The sequence below is a fragment of the Aedes albopictus genome, chromosome 2 (assembly GCF_035046485.1).
Source record: "Aedes albopictus strain Foshan chromosome 2, AalbF5, whole genome shotgun sequence".
NCBI lineage: Eukaryota > Metazoa > Arthropoda > Insecta > Diptera > Culicidae > Aedes > Aedes albopictus.
This window is the reverse complement of record NC_085137.1, coordinates 364,656,733-364,678,764: the sequence shown is the minus strand read 5'-3', so window position 1 is coordinate 364,678,764 and position 22,032 is coordinate 364,656,733. Positions and strand designations below refer to the sequence as shown.

The 22,032-nt window shown below is 39.8% G+C and overlaps 1 protein-coding gene and 1 long non-coding RNA gene across 6 annotated transcripts in view; one reads left to right on the top strand and one right to left on the bottom strand.

Moving 5' to 3' along the window:
- LOC134288344 (uncharacterized) overlaps positions 1-22,032 on the top strand; it is a 451,989-nt gene that overhangs the window by 279,508 nt on the left and 150,449 nt on the right. The gene's annotated exons all lie outside the window — the stretch shown is intronic.
- Positions 2,830-22,032, bottom strand: part of LOC109422848 (reduced folate transporter-like) — a 75,676-nt gene continuing 56,473 nt past the window's right edge. For all 5 annotated transcript variants that reach the window (XM_062852904.1, XM_062852906.1, XM_062852905.1 and 2 more), the window contains exon 7: positions 2,830-3,296. In XM_062852904.1, the coding sequence (XP_062708888.1) occupies positions 2,942-3,296 (355 nt within the window). In that variant the 3' untranslated portion in view covers positions 2,830-2,941. The remainder of the gene's footprint in view (positions 3,297-22,032) is intronic.

Below are 22,032 nucleotides of genomic sequence, written 5' to 3'. Positions count from 1 at the left end.
CTATCATAGATCCCTCCATGGATTTCTTCAGAGATTTCTTGATTGATTGTTCCTGAGATGATTTCCTCCGAGATTCCTTTCGGGGTGCAGTGTTCATTGGTTTCTCCCGGAATTTCATCTGGATTCCGCCTGTTTTTTTTTTCTCAGAGAAATAACAGAATACTCCCGAGACTGCATAAGGAATCATCATCAGGTATTCCTCCAGGATTATTCCGGGATTTCCTCTGGGGATTTCTTTAGATTTTTCTCCCGGGATTCTATCAGGGATTCATTCTGTTATTCCTTCATTGATTTTTATGCGGTTTTATTGGCAATTATCGGTTACATGTTGCATGTTGCAAGAATGCCGGACAACAACCCTGCAAAGCTGGTGTTTGCAACGGATCCGGTTGGCACAAGAAGGCGTAGAGCGCAGAGAGCACGATGGGCGGACCAGGTGGAGCGTGACTTGGCGAGCATTGGGCGCGACCGAGGATGGAGAGCGGCAGCCACAAACCGAGTATTGTGGCGTACTATTGTTGATTATGTCTTGTCTTAATGATGTTGAACAAATAAATGTATGTATGTACGGTGAAAAATAACGGAAAAAGCTTATTTTGCGTGACGCGTTTCGACCTACTATTCTTCGGTCATCATCAGACGCCTAAAACATTACACATTTATTTAATACATTAATTAAAGTACAAATACAATACAATTTACAAATCACAAAACACTTACATTCAGCTGGAATCACCCCTTCAACTTCGTCAGTTATATAATACTAATTTGCAACACCCATCTCATGCCTACTTTCACCCAACTTTCACCCATTATGCTGTTTCACTCATTCTCTCATACACGCAGTATTCCTCTCACGGTTGTCTTCGCAACTGAGCTAAAAGCCCGTTGTAAGCCGAGTTGAAGTTCCCACACTCTCTCTGTAGGTTCACAGTGAGATCTTCGCCTCTCTTCTTAATATGAAACACCTCTGATGTTCCTGGTTGCCTGGTCTTGGATTCGATCCAAAATCTTCACTCCTTCTTCCATTTTGTGGACTGCCAGGCCCGATTTCGGGTTTCTACCTCGGCAGTCATTCTTGTGTTCCGCCACTCTTACTTCTAGCATCCTTTTCGTTTGGCCGATGTACACCTTCTCATCAGCCCCACATGGTATACAGTACACCACGTTCTTCTGTTTCCCTGGTGGTATAGGGTCCTTCAGTTTGCTGAATATTTGTTTTTTTTTTATTTTGTTTTGCGGTCTAGATGCAAGAGTGACGTCATTTTTTCTTAAGACTTTTCTCAACTTTTCGCTAAGACCAGGCACATAAGGGGCGGAAACATATTTTTTCACCGATAATTGCCAATAAAACCCGCATAATAATCGTTCCCGGTGATCAACCCCGGTCAGTAGTCTTCATTGATTTTCCCATGTTTCCTCTTGAAATTGCTCTTTAGACTCATTCAGGGACACTTCCCAGGATTCTATCAGAATTCTTCCCTAGTTAGATTCCTTCTTTGATTTCTTCCTGAATTTCTACTTCAATTTGTTCATTAAAAATTTTGTTAGGGATTCCTTTGACGAATCTTCCTGCATCCTTTCAAGGATTCTTTCAAAAATTTCTCCCGTGATCGAATAATTGATTCTTCCCATGTTTCTTCTAGGAATTCCTTCGGGATTTTAAAACCTTTCAATATTCTATAATGGAATCTACTAGAGATTTCTCCAGGAATTTCTTCAGAGATGCGTTCTGGAATTCTTTCAAGAATTTCTTTCGGGATTTCTTCCAGGATTACTTCGAAGATTCCTCTAGGGATTTATCCCTAGACTCCTTCAGGGATTCCTTAAGGATTTTCAAAAGGACTTTTTCCAAGGACTACTCCCAGATGCTTTAAAGATTAATTCCGAAGATCGTACCGGATATCTTAAATAGACTTCTTACGAAATTCTTACAGGAACTCTTCCTAGGATTCCTTTATTGAGTCTTTACAGGATTCTTTAATTAATTCTTCTCGGATTGTCTAAAGTGATTCTCCCGAGATTCTTTTAGGAGATCTTCAAAGATGTTTCTTGTTTCTACACGAATTTGTTTCATTTGGGTATCCCGGGATTCTTCTAGAGATTTTTAAGAGATTTTTCGAATGATTTATCCAGGAATCTATTCGGCATTCCTGCATGAAGTCCTCTTGGATTTCCTTCCTGGCTTTCTCAAGAATTCTTTTAGGAATTTCTTCAGGATTCTCTGAAATACTCCTCTCGAGATCATTTCAGGAATTGCTCCCAGGATTTTTTTCAGGGATTTCCGCTGGGATTCCTTCAATACTCTTTAAGGGATTTCTCCAGGAATTCCATCCGGAGCTCCTTCCGTGATTATTTTCGAGATTTATTCTGATTCTGGAGTCTTCCAGATAATAATCCCGGTATTTCTCCGAGGGCTTGTGCGGGTTGCATCCCGTATGGGAAGGGAGGTAGGTTTGGGCTTCATAGGAGGAGATTTTTCGATAACGTAACGAGCCTTGCAACAAGGTTGTAATAATGAGCTACCAATGACCGGAATATGTCAAATTGTGTCGTACATACAAATCGTCATTTATGAATTCTCTCTTACGAGAAGATCCTGGACGAACTGGTAAGCAAACCCAAATACTATCAACATGGTCAGCACGGGTCACATAACACCTTGGAATGGGACTCACTGTTTTGTAGGTTATTTAAAACCGGAATCTACACAGACAATCATGTTTTCTTCATTTCCTCCTTAAGTACGATGGAAGAAAGTTCATACCTACCTCTATGATCACTTACTCGCACATGAGCGAAAGTTCGGATTATTGAACCACCCAAACCTCTCGCATATCACAATTTATTGCACCTTATCTAAATCGTAACGCTTCATTACACTAATGGCCATCCAACCAGCATGCTTTCTCGTTTCTCAAAACAATTACCAACAAAACGATTAAAAATGAGTAGTCCCTTCCAGTTCCACCCGTTGCTGGTGCTGCTGCAAATCCATTCCAGAATCAACTTTTCCGCTCTCATCGCCGCCAATACCATCGTCCTTCTCCTTCAGTGCCCGGCTCCTCCCCCGGCAGTGCCTCACACTGCTCACAGTGGCCGGAACGAGATATACCGCGGCCAGCGCCAGGAAATAGCTACCGTAAACTTTGAACTGGCCCCGTGGCGTCAACATCAGGCCCGACTCGGAAATGACCACCACGGTCAGGATGGACTGGAAGGCCAACGCCACGAACGTATTTATGCCGAAAATTAGTCCAAAACTGTCCTCTTGCAGATATTTGGCCACGGTTGCACTAATGGTTCGGCGTTTTCCGACGAGTTTGTTTATTCGATGTGGTGCAACATTCGGGGGTGTTTTCGGGACAAAAAAAAATCGCCCAGCAGTCCGGAAAATAGAAGAGAAATAACGCGTTAATTAAAATTGGATGAAGCGTTTTGGATGTTTGCTCAGTTTAAAGCTCGGCATGGCCTGCGATTGGGACGAAGGCGGGGTAGAGACGAAGGCGGATAATGGCTTGTTGCAAGCGGTAATTTGTATAATTGAGGATACGTTTTTCTAACTGTGCAGTTTGTCATCCAGATGGGAAAATTGATAGTGAATTGGATTCACGGCGCAGCGGAAATAAAGTTTGTAATTAACTACAAATTGTTTCATCAGAGCTGAGGGTGACAAATTTAAAATATTGTTCGAATGATGGTAATGCGAACGAGGAGGTTTTCAGAGGCAGATGATGGGAAGGGTTCATAGGGGGAGTGGATACTGGGATTTTCTGAACCATTCTTGAAGGGTACTCTGTTGGTTGAAATGATTTTATGTAAGTTTAAAGAAGGCGCTAAGAAGGGGGTTTCGGAGAGGACCAAAAGGAAAGACATCAGTAAGTTGATGATGGATTTGAGTGATAGCTAAAGGGCCCAAGGGGCTTATACTTCTTCTTCTCTGACTTGACGTTCCAGCCTGAACTTGGTTTGCCTTTCTTCAACTTTGTCTTCTTTGAGCATTTCCACAGTTATTAACTGAAGGGCTTTCTTTGCTTGCCATTGTTTGGATTTGTATATTGTGAGGCAAGCACAGTGATTCACAATGCCCAGGAAGTTGAGAAAATTTCCCCGACCAAAACGGGAATCGAACCTGCCCATCTCCGGATTGGCGAACCAAAGACTAACCACTAGAGACCCACTCATGAATTATTTGGAAGAGTATAAGGAAGTTCAAAGGGTATCTCACGAAAATTTAAAGAGAAATGTGATCCGGAAGTAACAGACGAGGGAGGCTAAAGGAAATCCAATGAAGCTTTGAGGAAAGGTTCAGGGTGTAACGGCGGTTATTAGTACGGTGTAAGGAGATGCAATCTAAGGGGGCCCTTTGTCGACTTGTTCCTTTCAAGCAACCTGATCCAGTTTCGACTCCGCTACAATTCTCCGAAAAAAATAAGATTTTGCCTCTAAAATATTCGGAAACTTTCTTGTCACTCACAATATACCCTTGAAGAATACAAAATTGAACCCTTACACGACCCCCCTGATTATGAAATTATATTTTGCCCTCTCTCTCTCTTTAAAACCCCTTGCCCGATCCTCCTTTTGATTAGCTATAAAACTAGCTTAGACCCCCTGTTGCAACTCTTGCCTCACCTTCTGAGCTTTTTACTCTCTCTTTAAAACTCCCTCATACCCCGTTTCGCTTCTTGAGCCCTCTTTAATCCCCATGAGACTCCCTTCTGCCCCCTGCCTTACAACCCCCGGAAACCACCTTTTGACTTCCCCTTAGACCACCTTGATCTTCAACTGAAACCTCCCTGATCCCCCGTTTGAGCCCTTCTAATCCGTTTTCGCAATTGTTCTGCGCACCCATTCGGCCATCTTGAGATCCCCTTTTACACTCTCCCTCATAAAACTTCATGAACTTATAAACCTCCCATTTGCCCCATTTGTACCAAAATCTGCAATCCTTAAATTCTCCACTTCTTAACCCGTTAACGCCCAAGGTGTCTTACAATTTAAATCTTTAAATAAATTTGTTTTAAAAGGTCGAGTTCCAATAAAATAAGCATGATTGAACGAAAAAAAAAAGGGAGTCTATGGTGTAGTTCCAAAAAAATCTTCATTGTAGGTCCTCAATATCTGATAATTTTCTCGAGTTCTATTTCAGCACAACTTCTACGCTATCGTTATATTCTGATCCATATGGATACAATACAGCTCTAAACAAGTTAGAGAGATGATAACCACTCAAAAAGAATAGAAAAAAAACGTTTAAGGGAACGTCCATAAATTACGTCACGTAAAAATTGACGATTTTCAGCCCCCCCCCCTTCCCCCTATGTCACACTTTTTGTATGAGACCTCTGAAATTTTTGTATGGGTCGTCACACTTTGCTGAACCCTCCCTCCCCCCTCAAAGCGTGACGTAATTTATGGACGTTCCCTAAGTTGGGGCAGAAAAATAACCCGATAAACGCCTAAAAGTATGCAATGCATGGTCTTTGTAAATTATATGTGGTTTCGACTGCAGGGTTCAACATTTCTCAAATTTATTTTTTTTTAAACAAATCAAATAAAGAGTACTCACAATGTGTAGCACAACCAAACGTTAAAATACTGTAGAAGTTAGGTTTTACATAGATAATAATTTCTAATAAAGTAATTGAGTACGGAAGGATTGCTTAACGACTGGATATTGTAGCTAGAGAAACGTTATGTTTTCCGGCCTTGGCAGTCTTTCAGAGCAGCAAGAACAATATTGCTTCAATTTCCGACGGTTTCGGTAATGTATTTTACCATTTTCAAGGAATCTATAAGAATGATCGAATAATTTCTCATTACCTTTTTTGGCCCACCCTGTTACTTACAAAAGTTTTGTTCTCTTGTACGGAACGGTAGTGCTCTACATTGGATTGTCCATTCAATTTGAAATGGCGCTCGCTTCGGCTATGGATATAGTGTGATATTACTATCTTACATTTTTAGTTACATTTGTCTACTCACTGCATGTGTGGCGATATTTTCGCAAGACACTGTATCGCGGGTGGCTTTTGCTATAAAAAGCCTGTCGTTTGGAGCTTAACTATTTGTTATAATCGCACAGTTTTCGCCATTGGCGGAGCCAGCATTTTCTTTTTTCTCACTCACTCTCCTAAACATACACGAGAAGAAGAAAGATAGAAGAGGGGGCAGCTTGCCTCCTCTTTCATCTCGCTCTTTCTCGTGTATGTTTAGGAGAGTGAGTAAGAAAAAAGAAAAAGCTGGCTCCGCCAATGGTTTTCGCCTACGCTTTTAGTCGTGACAGCTTCTTGGCTGTCCGTGCTTGCTACTAGTGTCTTGTAGTGTGTGTAGTACATCATCTAGAATGTTGTTGTTGTGGTGCGAGTGTGTTCTGATTCATTCGTGTTTGTGTATCATTTCGTTTTCGTGTTTTGTTGACATTCCTTACTTCGTTTAATATCCCTGCGTGAATCGCATGTAGTCCTTCTGTATCTGTCCTTCTATTTATACAATTCGTGTTGTTGACGATATGACATATCTCTAGAAATTGGAGTGTGTTTGTGTTTTAATTTTTGTCTAGTATTTTCGTTCTGTCTAGATCGAATCTATGTTGTTTTGTGATGCTGTGGTGCATCAGAGCCGTTTTTCCCCGAGAGCAATCATTTCTTGGTCCTCTACGTCGATTCCTCGTTCCAGCAGTTTGTACATCGTGTTGTAGTGACCATGACCATGTATTCTTGTTTTTAGGCGATTGGTTGTCATCCTAACGTACATAGCTTCGCAGTGGCAACAAGGAATGGCATAGATGACGTTTGTTTGCTGCTCAGGTGGAACTGGATCTTTTACCTTCGTGAAATAGTCCCTTGCTGATCGGACGTTGTACTTTGCGAGTCGTATGTTATTATAATCTCGCTGCAAGACCCTGTCAATCTTGTTTGACAGGTGAGGTATGAATGGAATGCGACGGTAGGTATATTCCAGGATTTCTTGCTGATTTTCGTCGTTGGAACGCTCATTCATCCTGTTGGCGATTCGGTGCCTTAGCGGTTTCGGGTAATCGTTTAGCTTGAGCCAAAGCCGGAAAGCATAACGTTTCTCTAGTAGTTGAGTACTATGGGAAGATTTACTGAAGAAATTCTGAGAGGCAAATCTGGTAGAATTCTGAGGGATTCACTGCTGAAAGCTAGGTAGGAATCCCTGAAATAATCACAGAAGAAACCCCGGGAGGAATTGCTGCATAAATCCCGAGCGATGATCCCGGCTGGTAGAAAGAATTCCATTAGGATTCTCTGAACATGTTTCAACAGAACACTTTTTTTTTTTTTTTTTTTCATAGTGATTACGGCGGTAGCACACTGTGCTTATGTTCTAACACCGCACCCTTTCCCAACGTTTGCTTCTATGAGCCTCTATTTTTGTTTCAACACACAGAAGTACGTAGGCATATCGTGGCCCAAGTCGACACTGCTTTGGCCTGCGTTGAACAAAAATAGTTTTAATAAAAGTTTCCCCTTTTTTCTTTTTGTCAATTGTTTTTTTTTTTTTTTGTAGTATGGTCCATGTATTTAGTTAGGTTCTTGTCAATTTGTCAGTTATTCGAAGTAGAACTCCAATATGTAGTCAATAAGTCAATTAAGTCATTCTGATCTGTTCTATCATAGCAGCTTTAGTCTTTGCTTTATTGAAGTGTAGTTTTATTGGAAATATGCTGAATATCGTTATTAAAAAGAGACGTCTGGAACTGTGTCCTACTAGTTGTTCCGTCATGCACATACGTCATGTCTTAATAATGCCTAGGAGATTAACGAAAACACGTGTGTTCGGTCAGATGTCCATTGCGTAGAAAGTCAAGGAAAATAGGTTTCTTTATTGTCAGTTGTTATGTAAGCCTCGCTTGAAGCACTTCCCGTGAGAACCCTGTCATCTGTACACCAACTAATCCGTATCTTCGTACACAGCTAAATACTATACTGCCAACCGGCGAAAAGCCTATGGGTAAATATTTAAAAAAATGAATAATAATGCTGTCTAGCGCGTTGTTTTCTATCGACCACTATTTTAGTCTAGTTCCCAACTGCAAGCTTTTTTCCAATCTTATCGTCAATTGTCTTCTAGATACCCCACGGAATTGATGAGTAGTGAGTTCAATGCAGAGATCCCCCCCCCCCCTCACACTCCCAAATTGTGGTAGGCCCCCGCTAAACCTGCAAACCAAACCCACCCCCAGCCAAAAGCTCTAGCAGATGTGGACAAACCGGTGCTCAACGTGCTCTCCCATAGTGGCAACATCAAATATGTGGACTGTACAACAATAGTAGTTTTAATGAAATGAATACTAAGAATTTAGGCCGACACTCGAAGTGACGAACTTTACAGTGCTAGTTGAGTAAATACACGAAAGATGGGTAACAACAAATGTGCACAGACAGATGCATAACAATATGCATGTAAAAAAAAGGCCGCAACTATCCATGGTGAATTTAAAATAATGACAGCGTAAATATAATGGAACAGACTCACCGAATTTAGCTCCAAAATGCCCCCTAGACGATGGTATTGTTCACTCTTTGTAGCCACGCGTTGTAGAAAATGAACCTGAAATGACAAGAAGACAGTGGGCCGCCAAACTCCACAAAATGGCGGCCCGGAAATTTTAGTATTCTGTTTATAGCATTGTTGAGCATCATAGAGAGCATAATTTATATTCAGTTTTAAATATAGTTTCTTGTTACTATGCTAAGAAATAGAGAGATTCAAAAGTTTTTTTTCTACCTGCACCAGTGAACTTCTTGAGTGAACAGCATTCAACATCTAAAATTTAGATTCAAAATTGTTCATTCACTAATGCGATTTTCTTATCACCCTGCCCTGTCTTAATTAGAAGATATAAGTAATGCAGAGACATCCCATATGCAGTCTTGCATTACATAATAAGGTTGGACCCTGCTGCAATCAATGTCGTTATGCTATCCACTCCTAAGTTTATAGTTGCTATAAAAATAATTTCGAAGAAGTGAAAAAGAATAGTACGAATCAACTTGTTAATAAAATGCTGCTACTATTACTATTACTACTACTCTTACTACTACTACTAACTACTACTACTAATACTACTATCAAAAGTGCAATGAGTGATCGTTGGCTTCCCAGTCTTGTTAGTAGTTAGAGGGTTAGTATAGACTGGTAATAAGCCCTGTCGGTCCCCCCAGCACTGCGCGTAATCAACTGTTGTTAGATCATGCGACAGTGATTAAGCGTATGCTGGAGGCATGACAAATCAAGCGTTTAAATTAAAGTCAATAAAGCAATGGTATGATTATTCAGATTCTATTTTAGTTTAATTTTGTAAAGAAATGCTTTAATTCAAAACCTAGTTACTTTCAAATACTATTCCATTTACTATTTCACTAATTTTCGTTACTATATTTAATTTAGCTAATCTATAATTATAAAAGACTAAAATTGAAATTATTTAAACACATTTTCACTATATGACGACGCTTGATAAGCCATCATCAAACCCATCACTCTTGGACAGGGATGTTTCAACAGAACACTTTGAAAGTATAATAAAATGAATTCGTGAAGTAATTCCATCAGAAATCCATGAAAGAATGGTGGTTAAAATTTCTGAAAGAATCCTTTCAGGATTTTCTAAAGCAATTCTGGTAGAAATCTCTGAGGTTATTCCTGAAGGAATCCCGTAGAGAATACTTGATGGAATCCTTAGAGACATCATGACATGAATTCCGGCCAGAAGCTGAGCAGGTGTCTTGCAGATGTCTCTATGATCTAGCATTGCCTTAAAAAATCTTGGAAGAAATCTATGTTTTTCATATTTTTTTGGGAGAAATCCTTTAAGGAATCACAGCAAGAATCCTGGAAGGAATCTTTTAAGGAATTCCAGCACAAATCCCTGAATTCCTTCAGAAAAGAATGACTAAAAGAATCCTTTCAGAATTTCCAAAGCAACCCCTGCAAAAATCCCTGAAGAGAACTCCGGAGCAATCCGTACAGCAATCTCGGAAGCATCAGATATCCCGGGAATAAACCTGGGAAGACCTCAAAAGGAATGCCTGAAGAAATCATGGAAAGAATTCCTGAAGATATCTCGAAAAAACCTCAGCTCATCTAATCTCATATTAATTCTTCACCCTACTCTCTAGCCTCTACCTTACTGTTTTCTTTGCGCTCTATTCCAACTCTCTATCATAACCTTCAACCCTACTATCTGCCCTACCCTCTACCCTATCCTCTACCATAACCACTGCCGTACCCTACGGTACGTAATCGTACTGTCTACCCTACTCTCTACCCTAACCTTTTTCCTACCCTCAATCCTACTCTCTATCCTACCCTCTTCCCTACCGTCTACCCTATCCTCTACCCTAACCTTCTACTTCACTCCCTCTACTCTATCCTTCACCCAAACCCTCTACACGACCGTCTGCTCCACCATTTACCCAACCCGCTACCCTACCATCTACCTTCTACCATGACCCTCTACCCTTATTCTCATAAAGCCCGATCGATAGAAACTCATATTGCATATTATCATAGTTCAAACTACCATTCCATGGGAGCAATCTTGGATATGGCCCACCATCTTGGATTTTAAAATGGCGTCAAATATCGATTTTTGACTTCTACACATCAAGCTCGATCGATAGATACCCATATTGCATAGTCTCATAGTTCAAACTACCTTTCCGTGGCCGTCATCTTGAATATCAAAATGGCATCGGATATTCATTTTTGAGTTCTACTCATGAAGCCCGATCGATAGATACCCATATTGTATGGTATCATTGCTCAAACTACCATTCCATGGCCGTTATCTTGGATATGGTCCACCATCTTGGATTTCAAAATGGCGTTAAATATCGATTTTTGACTTCTACTCATCAAGCACGATCGATAGATACCCAGATTGCATGGTATTATAGATCAAACTACCATTCCATGGCCGCCATCTTGGATATGGTCCGCCATCTTGGATTTCAAAATGACGTCAGATATTCATTTTTGAGTTCTACTTATGAAGCCCGATCGATAGATACCCATATTGCATAGTATTCGAAGCCGCATTGCCGTTAACGAGCATATATTCTGGAGTTTTGACCACCATCTTGGAACCTGAGCCGCCATCTTGAATTCCAATACCCCTTCTACCACCTCCATATACAACTGTGAAATGAACTATAAATCATTAATCATTATCAAGATTACAGGGATTTTTTTTTCGCATTAGAAATGATGCTCATAGTTCGTGGCAATATGTAATCTTTGCAGCATCGTTTACGCCACCTAGTGAACCAGTCACAAACTATATTGTCCACTATGAGCAAGGTATGGGTGTGGGGAACATCTTCTCTGAAGAAAATATTCTAAAATTTTGCGTAATTCTGGAGATATTCACATCAAAAGGACTGTCCTATTTATAGGACGCTGGGCGTTCGGGTCGTTGAAACCGCCGAATAAAGAACTCTCCTTGGAACTCTCCTCCATTGGACTCTATCCTAGATATTTTTTTTCAGTTCTCCTGGACGTTGAGTGCTTTTGGGTCCTCTTCAACCTCAAACAGTCGTATATGTAGGTCGCGAAGAATATGTGTCCGTGTGATTGTTTTTTCCCAGTCCTCTTAAGGTTTAAGGATTCGTCATTGATATCGTCGTCATCATTGAAACTGCGAAAGCAGTTTTCTCTTTCAAAATACAAATGTTCGTTACGAAAATGTATTCCCTGTATTGCTGATGGAGAAGGGAATACAGTGAATACATTTTTATTATAAACATTTGTGTTTTGAGAGAGAAAACTGCTTCCGCAATTTCAATGATGACGACGATATCAATGACGAATCCTTCAACCTTAATGGCTCCTTCAAGAGCAATATTGAACAACAAGTTCGACAGCGCAACCATTGCTTCTGTTATCTGGCTAAAGTTACGAAGGGCGATTCGTGGCACGAATCAACCTTATCATTGTATGAAGTTCCGCAGTATCCGCAGTACCTACTCTGTGGCTTAATTGGTTGAAGCGCTGGTCTAGCGAATACGAAGTCGTGGGTTTGAATCTCATCAGAACATGATTTTCTATTTCATCTCCAATTTGCCAATTAATCAACATTCTGTGTCTTATGATTTTCAATTTTTTTTCCAGCAGCCTTATCACTTTCGGCGAAAACCCGTGTACTACCATTGTCTGCCAATTGTTGTGTCTTTTTTAGCTTGGTGCGAGGGTTGTAGCCACCATTTCTGACATTAGCAATGAAGCTCTGATTATCGCAATTGATCGGAGTATGACCAATCGCCCAAAATTGTTAGTCTGACCTTGCTACCAGGATGATTCTTGGACGACAGCGGAAAGTGCTATATACTTTGCTTTGCAGATTGTTTAGCCAATAGGGTCTGGGACCATTTGGGCAGGAGCACCTATTTTGGGCACTTGCTGCTATAACTCAGTCAATTGTAAACCGATTGATTTGATTTTTGAGACACGATCAGATACGCACAGTATCTAGCCGTGTACAAAAGTTCAAGTCAATCGGTTTGAAATTGACTAAGTAATACCAGCAAGTGCCCAAAATAGGTGCTCCTGCCCAAATGGTCCCAGACCCTAGTTAGTTGGTGTTTACGGAACCACGAAATGGCACTTTCTTGCAGCGAGAAGTTGTAGCTACTGCTGGATTTACGGTTGTCGGTCATCCACGGCAACTGTTCAATCCGCGTCAGTGCATCTTTTGATGTTGCTGTAATGCTGTAGCCTCCCTGGTGGTATACCAGCTTAAGCGCAGATGTTTCAGCAGATACCAGAAAAGCGTTTTCACAGCTCTCCAGTTTTACATTCCAGGATTCGTGTTGTACCAGCTCAACTGGTGGACAGCATACAGGATTTCCGATCACGTACATTGAGCAAGATACATCAGGCTTCCTGACGTCTTCAGATATTGCTCTTTGCTCATCAATTGTCTTTGAAGACAAATCCTTGGTGAGCCTATCGATCATCGACATCATCACTGGTGTTGAACTTCGCCAGCATCGCCGCTTTCACGTATGCCTCCTGAGTCAGCGATATGTTACCGTTCGATCAGGTGATTTGGATTCCGAGGCAGTTCTTCGATGTGTCAAGATTCATACAGAAACTACCGCTCAGAAAAGCTTTGCATTGTGCTGGTCATCCATTGTCATTGGAGACTATCATATGACGTCATCCACATAGACTGCCGCGAATATCACTCTGCCTCCTTCGATACGATAGTACACGCACTGATCGTACTTCACTTGAGTCAGCCCGAGCTCCTTCAACATCTGGTTCAGCATTTAGCTCCAGACTCGACTAAACTGTTTGAGCACGTGTGGGCCCTTATCGGAACGACACACTAGGGATGTATTTCGACGATCTACGAACAATGGAACCTGCTCCATGTAGGTTTCTTCGTCCAGATTTCCTTGGGGAGGTATGTGGATACGGCGTCTATCTACTAGATGGCCAGGTTTTGCTTCGTTACCCTGGAGAACAAATATCGCGTGAAGAACTACACCGGCGAGAAGGTTTCGTCTTAGTCCACCACCTTTCCACGGTATATCCACTTCCCAGTAAACATTTTGGTCTGTATAATTTGTGTTATACACTACTATATAAGAACCAATTCAATCGTATAAACTGCACAAAACTGCCATATACGTACCAAAGTGGAGGCCATATACGTACTTCTGACGACATTTCGCGATTTCATATGATCATCATTACGATGTCCCAAATAATCAATCGAAAGAATAAAATACGACTTCGTGTGATATGAAATACGATGTCCGAAATTAGCTATAAAAAAAAGTTGACACCTAGCCTAGAACACGGCACCTCGAGATTGTGAGTCTAAGCCCATACCATTGTACTAACTGATCTGCCTTGAGCAGAGCACAAATTTTGGCCAATATAAACTTAAGCTTTCTAAACCACCCATGAAACTTGCCTTTGCCTTCCTACATAAATGTTGACATGAGGAATAGGCTGCATTTTTTTCTAAGTCATTGCGATTCCATTTATTACAATGCTGTACTGATATATAGTACACCTAATGATGTTGTCAATTTATATACAACTCGTTAGCGAGTTGGGCTTGCGTTTATACGACATGTTTTGTTTACAACATTAGTCTCGCATCGAGTGTACATTTCGACGTCGTCGTCGTCGCCGTCGCCGTCGTCGTCGCGGGAAAAGTTTACTGCTTATGTAGGAATAATTGTGGGACAAATGTCTTCCTTCGGTAGCTATGAACACTCCCAAAGATTGCCCGAATATCATTATTGGTGGGGAGAACGATACCAGTCCCAAAACATAATCAGCGGCCAGGCGGTGATGATCAAGGCAAGTGGGATACTTTTTTCATTTTGCATCCAACACCACCTCGTTGCGGTGCCGAAATTCTTACAAAGCCACTTGCTCTGAATTTAATTTTGTAAACAGATTTAGCTAGGGAGCAAGGATATGTGATTTAAGCACACCGCATTTCATCAATTTTCATTAAGTCGTTACGATTCCCAATCAAACTTTACTAACATTATATATGACTTGTAAGGGTATGCAAACAGCGACGACTTCACTTAGCGCTTTGTATGACTTGCTCTATACACAACAGACTTACTCCGAAACAAATCGCAGCAACGATTTATATACAATTAGACTTGATATTTTTCATCACAACATTCAACGGTTTTTACGATTTTGATTTCAGACAGCGAGATATACGATTTTGAATGCACTTCCCATTACGATGAGTGGTTTACTGGGTTATGACGGATCACATTCCTACCCTTAGGAACTTCCGTCAAGATCCACGTTTCCTTGACATCGTCGCAACGTATCCCCTTTTGGTGCGTTATCGGGTCATTGGGGATCGCTTGTTGCTCATAAATCTCTTGGTAAGTAGCCATGACGACTAACTGGCCTGAGGTCTCAGGTTCTGGAGTTGCACAGTTTGCTTCCTCACTTATCAGGTTGTTATCATCGGTTGCAGAGATCGAAGTTTTATGAGAACAAGGCCATGCTTCATGCTTTGCTCGAATTCGCAAATACAGTAGCCTGGAAATTTATTCTCTGGATCACTGCGCTTCAACACCTGTGAAGGAAGTGAATTTTAAGTTTGGTGGTGAGAGCAGAGTGATGCTAGTTACAGTATCGGTAGAAGAACTACTAAGGTTGCTTGCTGCTTCTTAAACATCTGCATCATTATCCCACTCGCTTTTCACGCCTTTAACTGGACCAGTTGCACCATCCTCGAGATTCGGATGTTTGCCGGCACTTCTTCGATGTACGGAAATAGATACCGCTTCTTTGACGTCTAGCTTGACCACAGTTGGCTTAACTGACTTGCAAACACCATCGATTAGCCCTTACTAACGACTTCCGTAGGTCCTATAGTTGCCGTGCCACTTGTTGCCATGGCTTCGTTTACCCTTCGATAACAACGCCCTATCTAACGAAGGTATTTGCAGTAGTTTTGTCTTTATTGCGTCTCTAGTGATCCTGGTTCCGGAATTTTCCGTAGCGATGATCATTGGTCTCTTTATTATTCTATTCTTCGGGAAGACCAACTCTTTTTTCCGAAATGTTGAACCCGATTCCGTTGATTTGGTGGACATAGCCCGACTAGATGGACATTACAAAATTATAACAAGCTGTGTTATTTTGTTACAATAAATTCAAGAATAAATTTTTATAACAAGGGTTGTTATAAAACATGTACCGTTAGTAGTTAAAATAACAAACATTCTAACAAAGTTCCCACAAGAAAAGAACAAAAATGTTATAACTTTTGTTATGATCATAACAAAAATATTACAAAACTTGTTCCATGAAATATGATAGAATTTAACAAAATTATAACAAATTGTGTTATAATTCCTTGGCAACCTTTTAGGGTAAAAACTAATTTTTATACTCATTTTTGGGTAAATAATTTTAAGTGTGTTATTCTATTTTTAGAAAAAGTAGGTAACATAAAAAAATAGTTTCCAGTATGTTATAAAATTTTCGGATCCGAACGGGATTCGAACCAAGACACCTACCATCGGTAGCAATCTGACGCCTTTGCCAATGAGGCCACCACAACACTTGAAGAGGGCGGTGATAGAAGCTTTATTGTGGCGTTAGCACTAAATTGGTTTCTGAAAAAAATTCATTGACTTCCGCTGCCTTTCCTATGCGTTAAACATTACGTGGGAAGTAGTGCGCTGTATAGAAAACCAGATTTACTGTACAGCGCACTACTTCCGACGTTATGTTTAACGCATAGGAAAGGCAGCGGAAGTCAATGAAGTTTTTTTCGGAAATCAATTTAGTGCTAAACCCACAATACTGGTTCTACGTATTTCCAGTTTCCTCATTCAAATCCTTGTTTGTCAGACGCACACAGGGGTCGTATGACGTCACATTGAGCTCGTTGACGTATAATACTTAGACTTAATTGATCGTTAGTGATTTTGTTTTAATCTATCACAATTATATCATATGCAGATATGATAACAGCTGTAGATATAATTTAGATATATTTCACATTTTTTTTAATTTTAAGAAATGAAATGGAATCTATCACATAAGGGGTCATCCATTAACTTTATCGCTTGCTTTATCGTCACTTTTCGAGGAGGCAGGGAGGGTTGAAAATTTCCAATTTTACCGTGACGTACCTAATAATTGCTAAAATAGGTAGAATAAACAAATTCCATGTTATAATTATTTAGTTCCACTTTTGCTTTCTCCATGTTCAATTACATTCACTACTTGGTGTACTTTTTGACGAAATTAGAACAGCAGTACTGTTATGGTATTTATTGTAATCGATCTAATGTTTCCGCGTATAAAGATACGTCATTTGTGTAAAATTCAACTCACAAGTATGGGAAGGCATACAAAACGTAGTTTCATGGTTCGTCCGGTCGCAAATTGCAGCACATGCAATATCCGTCGTTTTAGATAGGATGACTTTGGGTATTATCGACAGGATTGTTCTATTCGTCTTGAGGGTTTTATCGGTCAAACTGCCTGAAACATCCCTATCAACCAGCTAGAAATTTTCGATATCGATGAATATCAATTTGTATTCAATCGATGGCGAACACTATCGTCAGATAAAGCACTATAAAGGAAATCCGAATCTGATTGATAGGGATGCTCACGCAGAAATGACAATAAAACGTATGATTGATTTACAAACTGAGGATTCACTTATTCCAAAGTTGTATTTCTTTGTTCTTATTTTGAATTTATCGATAAAACAACCCATTATCATCATTTCACGTTAGAAACCTCAATCGTTTCTAAAAAATTAAGTTCACAATCTTCCTATAACTTTTGAACTGTTCGTCCAATCAAGTGAGTGATTGGTTTTGGGATTTACAAATGTGTTGGAAATAACATAATGTTGTTGATGGAGCATCGAATAACTTATGAAAATAACGTATCTTCTTTACATATTGAGGGACTCATGAAGTTAAATTCCGAATATCTCGGAAACGGTTACTTTCAGAAAGGTTATTACAGTAGACGTTCGGTCAGTACAAGCGGTTTAACTGCAATGCTATTTAACTGCAAGCACCTCCAAATGTCAAAATGGTGCGCCATGTTAGCCCAAATGAACAGACGGATGGAGTTCACGTTCATTTATCGTCAGTTGATAGTTTGTTGATACTGTCAGGCGTTCTAGTTATCGGATTTTTGTTCGCTAAGTGAAACGTTAACATGTTGCAGTTATCGAACGTCTACTGTTTCTTTGATATCCTACTAAAATTTGAAAACAGTCTGATAAAAAGTTCCAAACCTTTTTTCACGTTGTTTACCTGACCACCTATCGCGTAAGAATGCAAAACTAAGGTTAACAGAGAAGAAAGAAAAACTAATGATCTGATGATTGTCAATGTATTCTTGTTTTATTTCACACCAGACAAGACTTTACAATTGTGCCACAAAACTAGCCCAACATCATCTAGATTCTAGAAAATACTGTGCTGTTGCGTCAACAGGTTCTTCACCACAGCTTCCAGCAGAAAGTATGTTCTTTAATACGCTACAAAGCACTGCTGGTTTGGGAAGAATTTGGCAGATTATAACTAAATGATAACTCTGCTGCACTTTTTTTTAAACAAATATGACTCCGTCCCCAAATTACGCGTCGCTCAAGAGAGAGGGAAAAGTACAACCGAACGTTGCGGTCCATACAAAAATTTTAGGACTTTCATAAAAAAGCGTAACGGAAAAGGGGGGGGGGGGGATTTTCGCGTTGCGTTCTAAATGAATGCTATAAATTTTGTTTTATGGCTTTTGACTCGAGTGGTCAGTATTACAAAAATGATCAAACTATTTCGCGACAATATAAAAAAAACCTAACAAATTTTGAAATTATTTTGTTACAAAAAAAATGTAGCAAATACTACAATAAATGTGTTACGATATTTTATTATAGGCAATTATTTTGATATGCATAATGTAACAAATGCTGTTATATATCTGTTTGCATAAATAATACAAGTTTTGTTATAGTTTTGTTTTTAATAACAAATTTTGTTACAATTTAGTTATGGTTATTCACATATACAGATCCTTCCAACAAAATTATATCAAATTGTGTTATTTCTAACAACGGTTGTAATAATTTTGTTATAATCTTGTTAGGATCTTCTGTTCGGGAGTTCACAGGTTGAGGTTATCTTCTACGTTGAGTTCGCCTATTTGGTTGCAAGTTTCACAATTTGGATGCAACCAGGTATGCTTATGGATGTCTTTGCGTGCAAAGTAAAGTTGCTGATCGCTAGCAGTAGCATAATTCACTAGCCTTGTATCTTAACCACACAGATTTCTTAACATTTCAGATGAATTTGGTTAACGAGAAAGGTTCAATGAGTGGTAATGTAGTGAATTTACGATGTGCTCCGGGGTGAGAGATGGGTCCGGAGAAAGAAGAAGCCCAGAGGATAAGCCTTCCGTTTTACCCCAAATTGACGAACCCAGTTCAAGCTGTCCTGAAAAGCCACGGTTTTCATGTGGTATACAAAATTGGAAACACTTTGAAGGACCACTTGTGCAACCTTAAGGACAGAGTAGCATCTGGGGAAAAATCCGGTATATACGAAATTCCATGCCAAGACTGTCCTGCGGTATATATAGGCCAAACCCGCCGAAAATTCAGAGTTCGTTTGCGTGAGCATAAGAATGCAATGGACAATGAACGAGCTAACGATTCTAGTGTAGCGGCGCACTCCACGGCCCAAAACCACAACATCAATTGGCCAGAAGCGAAACTAATAAAAAACGTCCGAAAAGCCTCCCAATTAAACGCATGGGAATCAATGTTCATTGCTACATCCGATCGTCCTCTAATGAATGAGGATGATCCTCCAATAACCTCGCCGCTCTTCCACTTGACGGAACGGATAAAACAACAATAACAACCACCTCCCCCCGACGTATACTGTGCGCAGTATGAAAGTGTGTTTGTGTGTAAATAATCAGTCGGACATCGTCCCGTAGATGGGCAACTTCGAGCCCGAAACCGGTCGACCAAAAAGGTATTTTTTTTAAAGTTCCTTTTAATTAGTAAGAACGATAAGTGTTGTGTTCCGTCTCGTGTTCGCGTATTTTGTGATGGGTGGGAGGTGATAGGTGGGATGGGTTGGTTTGAATCTATTAGGCCGATGCAAATATTTAATTTGTTTTATGTCACCCCCCCCCCTTCAAAAATCTCAAAATATTGAAGGGGCGAAAAAAAAAACATGGCGTCTCATGACTCCATTTTCAATAGACAATTTTTTTACAAGCAACTATTTTTCAATAGTTGAAAAATATTGTTTCAATAGTTGGTAAAAATTCCAATTTTTCAATAGTTTTTTTTTTCGTTTGTTCCTTATTTATTTTTGTCCCCCCCCCTCGTACCTGATGAGAGGTCTCGGACATAAAAGAAAAATAATATTTGCATCGGCCTTATGGATTTTCTGAAAACTTTCATGAGCACATCGGATCTATATGAATAACTTGTGTGTTAGAGTGAAATTCATGCTTGTAATGTACAGCCTCGTGCAACAAGTGTCTTTACCGACTGAAATGTCCTCATTTCCTTCTGAAACGCTTATGAAACGCTCTAAAACGCCTCTGTAATGTCCTAGAAGCTGAGAACAATGATCCTAAATGAATTGTCAAAAACAGTAGGCTCGCTGAGCTCCCCCAAAACTCTTAAGAACCTTCGAAAAATGCCCTTGTAGCATTTCCGAAACCCGCATAAAATCCTCTGAATCTACCTGAAATGACTCTGAAAATTCCCTGAAACCCATTCGGACCCCCTTTACAACACCCTGAGACCTTTCGAAACCCAGAAAACGCCTCTGTAACGCCTCTGAAACCCGCTTAAAATCCTCTGAATCTTGCTGAAATAACGCCCTTTTAAACCCTCTGAAACTCTAAAAACGCCCCAGTAACGACTCAAGTCCACAAGCCCTCTGAATCTTCCTTGAATATATCTGAAAATCCTCTGGAACCCCCTAGGATCTTCTGTAACACACCTGAGACCCTCGGAAATTATAAATAAGGCCCTCCAATATTTCTGATACCAGCTAAAAGTTCTCTTTATTTTTATCGGCAAGCCTCGTTGGATAAATGTACGACTCGTGCTGAAAAAATCAACTTTTTGCAACTCGTCACATAAATAACTATTAATCAATCATGTATTCTCATCTGTACTATTCTTTAGTGCCAAAATTCATCGAACAGTCAGTTTCAACAATTTTTCAGAAATTACGGTGCAATTAAGGAAAAGTTGGCTTTTCGGGTAAGCCCGTCACTCATCGGCGAGGATTATTTCAGGAGCTCTTTTTTGGATTTCTTCGGGTATTCCTCCAGTGACTTTTCAAGGAATCACCTGAGGGTTGGCAAAATAGAATCATAATTATTTTTATCTAGTTCAGTTAATCGAGTTGCAATCACGTTCAACGCTTTACGGAGCCGAACGTTATATAAAGCTAAAAGTTATGATATATCGAAGTATGACCGTGTGTGTGATGGGTTCGATTTCCATTCGGTCCAGGTTTCGTAAAGGAAATTTCCTTGACTTTCTTGGGCATAAACTATAAAATATCTTCGTGCCTGCCACACGATATACACGTTCAAAATGGTCATTGGCAGAGACAGCTCTCAGTTAATAACTGTGGAAGGCTCATAGAACAAGCATAAAAACAGGCTTTTTCCAGTTGGAACGTAATGCCAAGAAGAAAAAGAAGAAGAGAACGAGCGAGGTGTTTTGGTAGTATGGACTTTTTTACAACGGTGCGAAATGGTAAATCATAGGCTGTTCTTTCCAGTTATACTGATGTACATGGAGAACAACGGCCATGTTTAGATGTTAATTTATCAATTTACCCTTTGATTGAATAAAAACTATTTCCATGCTTAATGGCTTACAACCAAAAAAGCCCATAATCGCATATTTTGCCTAATAAATCGAGGTATAGCTAAAAAATGTGACGTGTTGGAGTACAATTTCTATGGCTCTAGTTTCACCCAGGAGATGGATTGCTCATGAATAAAAGCAATGTTTGCTTTCGAATATGTACTATGTTTTCTTCTGTACTTTACTTTTGTAGATGTACTTTCTTAAATTTTATTAAATTGAATTAGTGTGAAAAGTTAGGCAATTTTGTTTGTAAGTTCTTACAACAGATTAAGCTTCTGCTGGTTTGAGTTGAAATCAAGAGAACTTTCAGAGGTTCCTCGAGGAGCAAAATTATCACTTTTATTAAAGAGATTTGCGGCCTTAGGCTGGCTGGAGCAAAAAATCAATACTAGGCAAACATACTGTCAAAAATTTGTTAAGGTATATCTTGGTGTTTTTAAGATATTTCATTTTTTGTAATAGTATTAGTAAAGGTGGTGCCAGCGTCTAACTTTTGACCACGACACAATAAAGAACTGGTTTCTTTGGAAAAGTAGTTTGTTTTGACAAAATAAACAACTCTTTCATAGACGTCAAAATTACACGTCCTACTATTTTTGAGTTATTGACAG